Source organism: Puntigrus tetrazona, chromosome 5 (assembly GCF_018831695.1).
Source record: "Puntigrus tetrazona isolate hp1 chromosome 5, ASM1883169v1, whole genome shotgun sequence".
NCBI classification, from domain to species: Eukaryota; Metazoa; Chordata; class Actinopteri; order Cypriniformes; family Cyprinidae; genus Puntigrus; species Puntigrus tetrazona.
This window is the reverse complement of record NC_056703.1, coordinates 3,622,951-3,635,209: the sequence shown is the minus strand read 5'-3', so window position 1 is coordinate 3,635,209 and position 12,259 is coordinate 3,622,951. Positions and strand designations below refer to the sequence as shown.

Here is a 12,259-nt window from a genome sequence, read left to right as displayed (position 1 = left end):
ATGATTTGTAAGTGTAATTCATTCCTGTTAAGCAATGCATTTATTTCAAATAATTCGCTTATAAAATTAATTTAGCAGTATAATTATGAATGCATGCTAATGCACATTTAATGCAATGCTTTCTTTAGTTAAAAGAAGTACTTCCTCCTGATTTTTAATGGGTTATTCATATCAGAATAACCTGCATGAGAAACGCTTATGCAATACGCTAATACTTCCATATGCAATGCATCACTGTAGGCACAGATCAGGAGTTTTGAATTTATTTAAAGAATATCTCAACGCCTCTGCGTTAGATAACAAAATATCAAACCTATTAGCCTACATCTCTCCTAAAGGCCTCCAGAGGTAACTACAGTAAGATCCCCATCAAATCCCCCAAAAATGTTTTTCGAGTGCTGGCAGAAAATGCAAATAGGTTATCAAAGGAGTAATGGTGCGTCGAGGATGTACTTTGACTCCAGCATGACGTTACGTTCCATCAAGAGACACTGTAAATGAGCCATGTTTATTTTTCTTTTCATTTTGCCGCATTAGATCCTTCTAGTCAGAGGGTAATCACTCTATCCTGCTGGGCGAGACTGATGGTTGAATGAATTTTGTTTTTCTGGAAGCCGAGACCCTCGCGGCGAAAAACTCTCGCAGATTGCCGTGCCTCATTCCAGCAGAGAAAGGCATTATTTTCTCGTTTTTCCATTTGGTTTAACGCAATTTAGCGTATTTCGGTCGGTGTGAACTAAATGTTAACGTCTATCTGATGCGATTTGTCAGCATCCCAACCACCCGTGCGAAAATGTGACCCTCGGAGGACTTCCGAGGTATCGTTGGATCTGGGACATATTCTCGGCTGCGAGGATAAAGCGACCACTTGCAGTTTAGATGCAGAAACCAAAATGGCAGAACTAAGAAAGGGCAGGGCGGTCTTACCCTGGTAGCAGATGAGGAGGTGTTGAGATCAGCGATCTGTGGATGGGGGTAAACGGACGAGCCCGTATTTTCCTCTTGTTGGGTTCCCGGTCTGCAGAGGATGTTGCCGTAACATCACACCATCTGACAAAACGGAAAACGGTAGACGTATTCAAGTCAAACATGCACTCTGCTCGCTTTCACGAGAACAATAAAGTGACGCTCTTCCTTGTAACCTATATATTTTAGTTATACGTTACAGACAATCTTCCTTGGGAAGAACGACGACCGGTCCTGTGTCAAAGTGAAGCGAGTTTATGATTGAAACAGAAGCAAATATCAGCCAACGGACTTGGAAAACTAGTTTATATACTGTACAGATATTTGATATCGTTTTAAACTTTTAACTGACCGGAAAGCAGCCGTTTTACATCTTAAAGTGTGCCTGTTATGGATTGTGAAGCACGGTATGATAAAGTTAACGATAAAGATATAATTGTAAAACCGTTCTCAATCCATGTCCGTAAAGACAAACGCTCACGCGGTTAACGCAGCTCTAAGCGAATGAAAATGCGTTTCATTTAAAGTTTTAAAGTTTCATGTTGACATCAGTAGCTATACTATATGTTAGTAGCTATATTGCCCACCCGCTTGAAATTAAAATACAAATTAATTTTAGGCCACCGGATTCACGCAAAGGACGGGTTTGGAGAAAATCAAAGGAAATGTTTATCGAAAAATCCTGTTAGGGTTTTTCATATTTGTATTTTTTTAAATGTATGTACATTTATAACACCATTCTTCGTATTATATGACCTTTGCATAATAAAATAAAATAAAATAAGATTAAATAAAATAAAATAAAATAAAATAAAATAAAATAAAATTAAATTAAATTAAATTAAATTAAATTAAATTAAATTAAATTAAATTTAAAAAAAATAAAATAAAATAAAATAAAATAAAATAAAATAAAATAAAATGGGAGGGACTTTATTTAAAGCAATGAAACGCTTTTTCTTTTGCTATCTGAGCGAATAAGAATGCAAAAAAACTTGATTTTTGTTAGCACACTCTCCCGAGTTAAGCTATGACGACTTCCGCTGCTCAGAAACCCGGAAATGTGGAAAAGGTCCATGAGGCAACAATAAACGCACATTGTGAGACAGCGTATAAGAAAACGTTTGGTGACTTTGCATGCATGTCATTGCTGGGGACTCCCAAAACTAAATGACGAATCCATAATATCAAGGCTTAGATATTTCTACTGAGAAACAATACGAATAATAAGGAAGATATTTTAATGCGTAATTTAATGCCATGGCTTTATAAATGCTGTAAGGCCGTAAAGACTACAGCCCAATCAGAAACTTCTTTTTTTAACATTAAACGAAGACTAAGCATATGGCCTATTTTACTGTCCTTGATAATTTCATGTATTTTATTAATAAAAAGTAATGTAATAATGATAGGCCTAATAATAAGAATAACGGAACAGGCCTAAATGAATTGGAAATGCTTAAAAAAAACCTTTCTCCAACGTTCTCTCTTTTTTATATTCGCCCATAAATTATATTACCTTGTAATATTTGGCAGCTGACGTTAGTATACTACTAATATCAGTGGCATATAAAAAGTCAAATGTGTCTTTTTCGAAGCTGCCGCCACTGAAGGCTTATAATATACAGGCTAATACATACATAACCTTGAATGCAACGTATAAAAGTGTCCGTCAGACGCCTAACTGCAAATTGTAAAGCCATTTTCTCCACTTTCCCGAAGGCCCTATTCGCTCTGCATATATGCAGCATTATATTTGCAAAAATAAAGGTGGATATTTTAGTCATCTCGCACCTCTCGGCATCACTGTCCTCGTCTGAATCGGAGAGAGCTGGAGGACGTAGCCTGCCGCGTCTCACTTCCTCTCTCCTCCGTCTTTCCCTCCGCTGCTCCTCCTGCGCCTCCTCCTGAAGGAGGTGAAAGTAGCTGCGACCCTGCTTCACCGCAAGAACGTGCCGCCTGTAGAGACAGTGCTTTTAAATGCAACGCATACGCTATTTTGACATTAACGTTAATGCTATTTTTAAGTTTGGAATGGCGCCATTTACTCACCCTCCAAACTTGTACGATTTGTTTTTCTTCTGTACGTGAAATGAAACCCGAAAGTAGTCATTTCGTATTTAAATTTGCGTCGCTTTGTGCGCGGCAGAAGAAAGGAAGTTATGCAACATAATTGAAACATAATTTTAATTTTTGGGTTAACTATCCTTTGGAGAAAAAGCAGATATTGACCGTTCTCTTGAGAGAAAGAACCAAGTCCTCAACATATTATATTAATTCAATTACAAAACTGTTAAATAGGAGCTTTGGCGACGTCTGAATGGCTTCTTAGCATCATGTTTCACAAAAGCATCTTTGAGGTTCCTTAGATAAAAGGTTCCTTATAAAGAGATGGTTGTTTGTGGCGATGCTGTCAACGTGTGTATAGTGTAGTTTGTTTAAAGCCTACGTTTAGCTTTTTACGTCTACCGCTGGTACTTAGGCATCGAAATGCATAAACATTTAGTGTAGAATTGCGGAAAATTTGCATTTGTTGGTCACAGAGCTCAATAATAATACAAAAGCCAGCGTAAAACAGGGACCCGGTGTTATTCTAACGTCCTTGGAAAACACGTTATCATCGCAGAACTCTATAAACTCTGTCTTCTGGAAAAGAAACGAGTACATCGGCTACGTATTTCACCAAGGCCAAAAGTAAAGTTAACAAAATAGCTGAACAAAAGCTCTCGATAGGCACGAGAACGAAGACCTTATCCTCTCGTGACTGCGCTTCACTGAAAGCGGCCGCGACGATTGCATTTTTCCTTTCGAAAATGCCAGTCTTCATGAGAACGAGTATGAATATTTCAGCACGCTCGGCTACGGTCGTGTCTGTCATAAATGTCAACCGTTTTGCGACGGAGAGGGAGGACGCACAGCACTCTCGCCCGTGGTGAGACTGTGTTAAATTCCCTCACAAACAAAATGCCATCGGTGATGCCTGCCAGGTTGAAACCGTAGCCGCCGGGCGAGACGCAGGCGGCGAGGAACAACAGATAACAACAGGACTTGATGCAAGAACACAGTTTATACGCATGCATTGCTTATCGCGCTTTTAACTAATCAGAGCTGTGAAAAAATAGCTCAGTCCTTGTACTAAAAAGGTCAGTACTTTGCATTATGAATGAAAAATTGGATTACCGATGCAATGGTGGCGCACTGCAGAATTGATGTTCTTACTTTTACGGCCAAAATGTCTAAAGATTCTTACATCGAGAAGGGTTTTCTACGCTGTAAAAAAATAATAATAATTACCTCCCAACTCAACAGATTTGCATTTGCAAAAGAGATGCATTTTTTTACATTTCTGTTGGTACGACGGTTTTCAGAAAAACAATAAATTCAATTAGGCCGATGGAAAAATTTAGATGCAACACGTCAATGGAACATTTTGAGTTGGGAGGACGAATTATTTCGGAAAACAGAGTTAAATGAAGGGCGCTTTATCTTAAAACGATCAAAATAATCTGCCAGTGGGGAAATCTAGATAATCCTATTTTCTATTTGACAATGACCGGGATTTTAAAAAAAAAAAAAACTGTAAAAATGCTACAGTAAATTCCTGTAAAATTTACCGGGGAAAAACATGAATTGCCGTTCCCAGAATTCCCTGCATTGCATTTCAAATTTAGTTTGAATTTGACGCTTTTTCCCTTTAAAATCACTATTCTTCTTAAATTAAACTTTATTGCATATTTCAGTTTAATGTCTCACCGTGATGGTGTTTAGCGTTTGTGTGAAAGATACTGAGCAGTATATTTATATTTTATCGGTGTATTTCAAAGATACAAACCAGATTTCAGCACTTTAATAGGTTGGTGTTTTAACATTATATCAGTTAATGAAAACTGTAGAAGTTGTTATAATATTTTTTACGGTAAAATTCTGGCAACCACGGTAAATTGTATTTTATTTTTTTTTCAGTGTTGTTCTATGTCTATAAAATCATTGTTTTTTTATTTTTTATTTGTTTTTAGCTAGAAACAAGATTAAAAAAAAAACTAAGTATGAAAAGCATTTTTTTTGCAGTGTGGGACAACTAGCCCCAGCACGTTCTGTCTAAACATACCATTTTATTTTAAATTGGTATGATTTTCTTCATTCTTTTGTCCAGACAGTCGAAAATAGACCAGGAAACTGTTTGCTTGTGTAAGAAAATCACACAGGTTTGGAACAACATGAGGGTGAGTAAAAAGAGAGATTTTCCATTTTTTATTCCAGTCAATAAACAGATCGTATTTTAAGCAAACATGCATATGCATGTTATATGCAATCCAGTGATTTGGCAAAGCTTAACTACAGCATCTGTGGAACCGCACAGTAAACTGCAACAGCATATTGATGCAGACATAAACAATAATTAGCACACAGTAGGAAACCCAACCTTGTGCGGTGTAAGAGTTTCCGAAGAACTGCGTCCTCTCTCTTCCACGACCACTTTGGTACCACTTTCTGTGAGAAGATAAAACAACGGGAATGAATCAGAGAACATCATTTCATCAGAAGGTTATGGGAAAATCAAGATGGGGATTGTAATATTATAATGCTATATAATAATATTGCTTTATAATGCCATGTTGCGGTCTAGCCAATATTTTCACCACAAAAATAAATAAATAAATAAAAATCTATTAAATAAAATTGTCAAAAACTCCTGCACTGTAAACTCTAAGTACAAAAATGATTAATTGAACTTTTTAAGTGATTGGGATTAATTTATTTTAGCTACATTTAAATAAAAATAAATATATATAAAATAAAAAATAATTAAAAAAATTAGTTCGCCAACTTTAAATATTTTTTATTTGAATAAAAATGCAATAAATTGTTTGCAATTAAAAAAAAAATAAAACAGTAAGAGTAAAATGAGTTTTTCAGTGTAATTCTTCTGATGGCACTGATTTGTCAGCATCATTATCTTCAATGTCACACGATCCTTCAGAAATCATTTGAATATTTGGCGCTCAAGAAATTTCATTTTTCTCATTTTTCTTAATTTTTCACATCTCATTTTTATTAATATCAGTGTTACTGCTTAATGTGGCAACTGTAATCATTTTTGTCAAGACTCTTTGACACACGGAAAGTGATTCAAAACAGCATTTACATTTATTTTTACCCTCGCAAATGCAATTATTCGCGAATGCTGCTATAACTTCATCACAGCCATCAAGTCGTATTTACACTTTTGCAATATCATTTTACCTCGGTGACATATTTAATCAGCAAAAGTGCAAAATTGACATCTTCTAATGTTTTGTGGGTATGTTTTGTTTTGGCCACCCTTATTGTTTAGCTCTTCAAAAGCAGCTCATAAATGCAAAAAAAAGGTAAGGGATGCTAAAATGAGGGCAGGGACTCTAGAATGACCCGCTGAACCTGAGAGATGGGCACGGTTCTTTAAATGTGACATTCGTCATAGAACCTGTTTGCACGGTGAATCGCCTGACTTTAATTAACGCGTTGGTTTGCACCTATGCCGTCTCATACTTTTCACTCAGATGCAGAAACGGGAGCAGTGTGTGGAGTTCGTGTGAGAGCACCGCGGATAAAGCCTCGCACCTCGTTCTCCTGTGAAGAATGTGGAGGGCTTTCGTGAACGAGATCGTCATCGGCTTCAGAGATCTTCTCGTTCGGCGCCTGGTAGAAAAACACAAGTCATTTCAGGATGGTTTTATTGGCGGCACAGTTGCATAGAAATGAGAATTAAAACACGGGCCGCAGAATCCAGAGAAGATTCACAGGAAGTTCATTACAGACACAGTGCTTAAAGTTTTTCCCCACTTAGTGATAATGAAGATCTACAGTTTTTTTCAGGCTGCGTCAAAGATGTTGTTGCACAGCAGTTAGATCATTACATATATTGTTTCATTTTTTCATTTAATAAAAAAAAAAAAAAAAAAATATATATATATATATATATATATATATATATATATATATATATATATATATATATATATATAAAGATGATAATAATAATAATAATAATAAATATGTATGTATATATAATATTACTGCTGTCATTCAATTAATGACAAAATGTAAATAAAATTTAAAAATAAAAATATATATAATATATATATATATATATATATATATATATATAAAATATAAACATAAATATTAAAATGTACAAAAAATGTATTCAATTAATCACAAGTAATTTATTAGTTGTTACAATTAATTAAGTTTGTAAATAAATAAATATTTTTCACATTAACCCCTGATTTTAATACAGAAGACGGTATATTTGCATATTTTTACTATTTTATTAAATTTCTTAGGATAAAATAAGTACATAAAGGCTTTCAAAATGATAGTAAAAATTTGTGCCATCATTTTAAACATCTAAAGGGCCTACGCTTTCACAAAAGATTGAGAAAATGACTTGGGTGAACCAAAAACACGTAAATCACAAACTTCACATAAACCCATTGTAATAAATGTCAGACTTAGCTGTGCCTTTAATGCGGCGTGTTGTGCGCGGTGACGTTAAAGACAAAACATTAAATGCGCATTATGCATTATTGCATTCTTTCAAATAAAGGCGAATGCCCGAAATAAAAACCGAACGCAGTTCGCCGTTAAAGCGCGCGCATCCCCTGTGAAATAACACGGGTCAGTTCCATCTCATAAAAAGAGAAAAGAGGTAGAAAAAGAGACAGAGGCTGGAAGAGCGTGTCCTTTCTCGGGCAGAGGTCTGTGCTCCGGCCGCTCCCTCGCTCGTGTCCTCCATGCCCTTGTCCACATCCTCGCTCTCCCCTGCTGATAGATGATCTCATTTGCAGTAAATCTGCTTGTGTCTGAGCCAGACATGCCAGAAAGCTCTGCCTCCGCCGCTCTGCTCCCGCTGGGCCTAAAGCCACAGCATATGAGCCGCATTTAAACACAGTTTAGAGAGCGGTTCCCTTAAAGAGCGAATCGACTTCGCATCGACCATGCTTGGTTACCGAAAACGACACAATGCCGTATGTTGAATCAATGAGGTTTATGGATTATGTTGACACGATTACATGCATTTTGAACCAGTGAGGCTCAGCTATGAGCAGAGCTGTAGACCTTTTGATGGCTTTTATTTAGCATTTTATATAATGAGTGCGTTTCCAACAACAAGTCATTTGTCCTTCCACAATGAAAGTCAGATCAAACTCGGTTTGAGCATATTTCACGGTTAATATACAGCCGAGGTGGGATGCAGGTTTCACGGGCTTAACTTCTAAAAGATGGATCAAGGATGGATTAAGGGCCACGGGGCACGAGCCTTGGGGCAGACGAGACAGAGATGTTGTGGTACAGTAGAGGCCTTTAAGAAAGTTCACGAATAGCAACAACAATCAAAGTGAAAACTACAAATCCCAAAACGCATCTACGTCGCTTAATCATTTTGTTTCGCGTCGCTTTTTATGCCTCGGAAACGCTTAGCACAATATCACGACGAACGCAGATGTGATTATGGCTTTATGCAGCAGATTATTAAACCTGAAGTTTAATATCGAGAGTTTTAGACGCGATGTGGTCTGTATTTTTCAAAGAAAATAGCTCCAAACAAATGCGCGTCTTAGCAGCGCAGGTGTTCATTATTGAATGAATCGAGTCAGTGATTCAATTCACGGGCAGCCGCTGAATCAATCGTTTGTTCAACGAACTGATTCAATGGCAACGACTTTCTACATTTTAATCATGTTTTTTAAACATCGCATACCTCGAGATAATTAAAAAAGTTATCTCATAACATTACGCAATTGCTTTTGTGCCACCGCTGCAGTGCAAAAATGGATATTTAATTTCTGTCTTAATTTTCGATTATATTTAAAATATGTTCATGTAAGATTTTCAATAAAAGAGGACAGACATTCAAAGAACAGAAAAATACCCACACGGAGGTTAAAATTAAACAAGCGAAAACAAATAAATAAAAAAACAAATTGGTGGAAAAATTAATTTCTGTGACTGATCAGAAAGTGCTTTTATTTTAAATAAAATAAGACAATAAGTGCATAGCTTTGGATTCATAGATGCATTTAGAAATGATTTGCAAATAGTTGTTTTGTTAGCATCCGAAAGTTAAACATGAATGAAAATTCATCTCTAATATTTGCAAACTCCTTTCAAGAGGGCAGCTTTACCGAATTGCTTTTAATCGCGAGCGTCTGAAGCAGCTTTCCTCGCGCTGTTGAAACGACGCTTTAAAGGGTTCGTGCTTAAAACAACAACGACGGCATCTTACAACACTCGCTCTAGAACACATCAAAATGCTCCTTAGGCAAATACAAACGTGCATATGTTCGCTTCATTGCTTCTGAGAAATGAGCACACAGGTGGCAAATAAAAGCACACCACAGGAACACAAAGGACATTTGTTTAGTCTATCCTTGGAGAAGCCTGTTTCGACGCAAAAGGAATGCGTACAACAACCGATTATGCAACTAGAATGTTAAACAGACCATCTGGGAGAATAGTTTTAAGAGCACGGTGGAAATATCAAACGGTGCTTACAATTGCATTACAGCATTCCTTACATTACAGTTGCCACGCTACCTAATAACAACTCTCTTCCTGTCACTTTAAATACAGAGAACACGCCAAAGCGACCTGCCCGTGCATGACTAAACGTATGATAATGCATGCAGAGCTTACAGCTCCGGCGCTCGTTTAACATTGTAAAGTCCCATAATGCGTTAGGCTCTGTAGCTGTTTAAGGCATGCGGTTATAGGAAGCGATGGCATAGCCGAGGCCCACACGGCTTCAAACGACCTCGTTCTTTACGTCTAAAGCCACTGGGAGCTGCGCCGAGCTCCTCAGCGGGACTAGAAAGCATCCTTCAGCGTTAAAGCTACAGGCCTCTGCGGAACAGGCCGTCTCGGCGCGGAAGCGGGAAGAGGTGCTGCCCTTATCACAGGTGATGCTGTCGGTGTCATTAATCTGCTCCGAGTCCATGTCCATTAAGAGTAATTGGAGTACTTTAGGTCGAGGATCGAGACAGATGGGTACGGCCTGCGGAGGTGAGGAGAGCTCGGACACTGCGCCATGAGAGAAAAAGTCTTCACTAATCACATCAGAGTCAAAGAGGACGGTACAGTAGTTCAGTTTAAAAGAGGCTCCCAGCTAACAAGGAACATTCTGTTATAAAGTCAGCTGGTGTTTAATAACGTTAGCACAAAGACTTTATTTGTGCATCATTTTTTTGTGAAACATTTTAATTGGGTATACTTTAATATAATATTCTGTAAATTATAAAAATGAAATGTTGGCGACGCTTTAAAATAGGAAACACTTATTTAACCCTCAAAATTCCCAATTTTCAATTAAATTTTCTGCTTATTTACCTTAAGGCAGTTGTTAAGTTTACATATGGGGCAGGATCAGGGATGTAGAACACGGCATTGATATCAATTTCAGAAACCAGTTAAGAGACCCTAAATGTTTTCTTTAATACGCCATAAACTGGAGGACTTTCAGAATTTAGAAAAATCCAATTCAAATTTGAATATCAAACATTTTGCATCGGGCTTTTGATCTTTTTTTTGTCACAATCCGACTCTGAATTCGAGCAAAGAAGTGCATTTTAATGAAACCAGGCGTAGAGCGGCTTCCAGCCGTCAGGCGAACTCAACGTGAACAGAGGGAATCTCAATAATAAACTTCAATAGGGTAAGTCATAAGCAGACGCAGAGGTCCTTCGGGCAAGCGGGCGGAAAGGTGACCAGAGCAGGAGTTACGCAACCTTGAGATCAGCCGCTGATGGAGAGGAGTGTGTTTTATAGGGAGGCAGGTGAGCGGCTACAGGTGCGGCTCATCAGTACTCTTCTGACTGAGATCAGGTGGCGGGATCGGGTCACTTTTAATTATTGTTGTATTACTTTGCATTATTTTTTATGCATTTCCTTTAAGATCTTACTGATTTACATTACAAGCTATCAGAATTTCGACATAAATATCAGCAGCTGCCCCAAATTGCTTTATTTGCTTAGTTTGGCAAACCTTTACTTTGCCGTTGTCGTCGTTTTTGTTTTCGGTTATGAGCTCAAATATTATATACAACCAAACGTTTACATAAATAAAATGACATGTATGTAGGTCGTTTCTATGCGTGCTATTGTGTGGCAGAAAAATATTAAAAAACTCTCTAACATCGAAATACCTCACTCATGGTATTTTTAATTTTTTTCTATATTTTTCTATGTCACACCATAGGACACAGTCCTATGCATTTTATGCATATGTTTATGTATTTTATGTACATATAGGCCAATTTACTGTCCTTTGTCCAGCTCTTTAGAATTAAACTCCATTAAACCGATCTTGTCATTAATATGCATATGCTGTCTTGCAGAGATCGTAGTACCTTGTCTGCTTGTCCCAGATAATTGGTGATGAGGTTCTTTGCTTCCAGGTGAAGTGACTCCAGTGCATTCTCAGCACAGCTACGTCTGAGTGAACCGTAGACTCTATGGGTCAGCGGTTCCTGTCTGCGCCGAAATCTCTCCCAAAACATCTCACATTCATACGCCTTTTCCGCTTTGCAGGATCCAGAATCTGAAACATGGCTCTGAACCGCCATTTCCACTGCTCTGGGTTTAGAGAAGAACAATTATCAGTTTGTTAAAAACATAATGGATTATCACACTACTATCCTAAAGACTGGGTTAGTATGGCTTTGAGTAAAAAATTTTTAAATGAATACGGGTGGATTAAATTGATCAAAAGCGACAGTAAAAATGTATAATTTTACGAATTAATAAATACGTTATTTCAAATTAATGCCATTCTGTTACACTTTCTGTTCATTAAAAAGAAATGCATCAGTGCGACATTTCAAAATTTCCATTAAAACAGCGTTATTTTAACAATATTTCACTTTTTATCGCAGTTAATTAAATTCATGCAGCCTTTGCAAGACTTCTTTCGCAAATATTAATAAAAATGCACCAACCTCAGACTTTTCAACGGCGGTTCAGATATACTCAGGCATATAAAAGCTGCAGTGCAAACTCAGCCTAAGGTTGGCCGCTTGGTCTCCAGTGGTAACAAGACGATTAAAAAAAACAGCCTCAACCTGTCTGACCCACGTTATTTGAAACTATGCTGGACGGATTATTAGCACAGTTGTGCATCACAAACATATTGCTCAGGCCAAACTGCGTAAGTTTAAAATAACAAGCCTTTACAGTAACACTTAATATTCAATTATATACATTTCTCCCAATGCACAGAATATTAAATAGAACCCGAACGCCACAATAAAGTGTC

The 12,259-nt window shown here is 37.3% G+C and overlaps 1 protein-coding gene across 2 annotated transcripts in view; it reads right to left on the bottom strand.

Moving 5' to 3' along the window:
* The window catches only part of LOC122345442 (coiled-coil domain-containing protein 60-like), a 27,562-nt gene extending 15,494 nt beyond the window's left edge, over positions 1-12,068 (bottom strand). The window contains exons 1-6 of one of the 2 annotated variants that reach the window (XM_043239570.1): positions 11,943-12,068; positions 11,355-11,580; positions 6,568-6,645; positions 5,390-5,457; positions 2,761-2,925; positions 928-1,050 (exon numbers count right to left, since the gene is read on the bottom strand). In XM_043239570.1, coding sequence (XP_043095505.1) covers positions 928-1,050; positions 2,761-2,925; positions 5,390-5,457; positions 6,568-6,645; positions 11,355-11,570 — 650 coding nt within the window. In that variant the 5' untranslated portion in view covers positions 11,571-11,580; positions 11,943-12,068. Of the gene's footprint in view, positions 1-927; positions 1,051-2,760; positions 2,926-5,389; positions 5,458-6,567; positions 6,646-11,354; positions 11,588-11,942 lie in introns of those variants that run through there. The other variant, XM_043239571.1, reaches the window with a different exon arrangement.
* Positions 12,069-12,259: the final 191 nt, after the last annotated feature.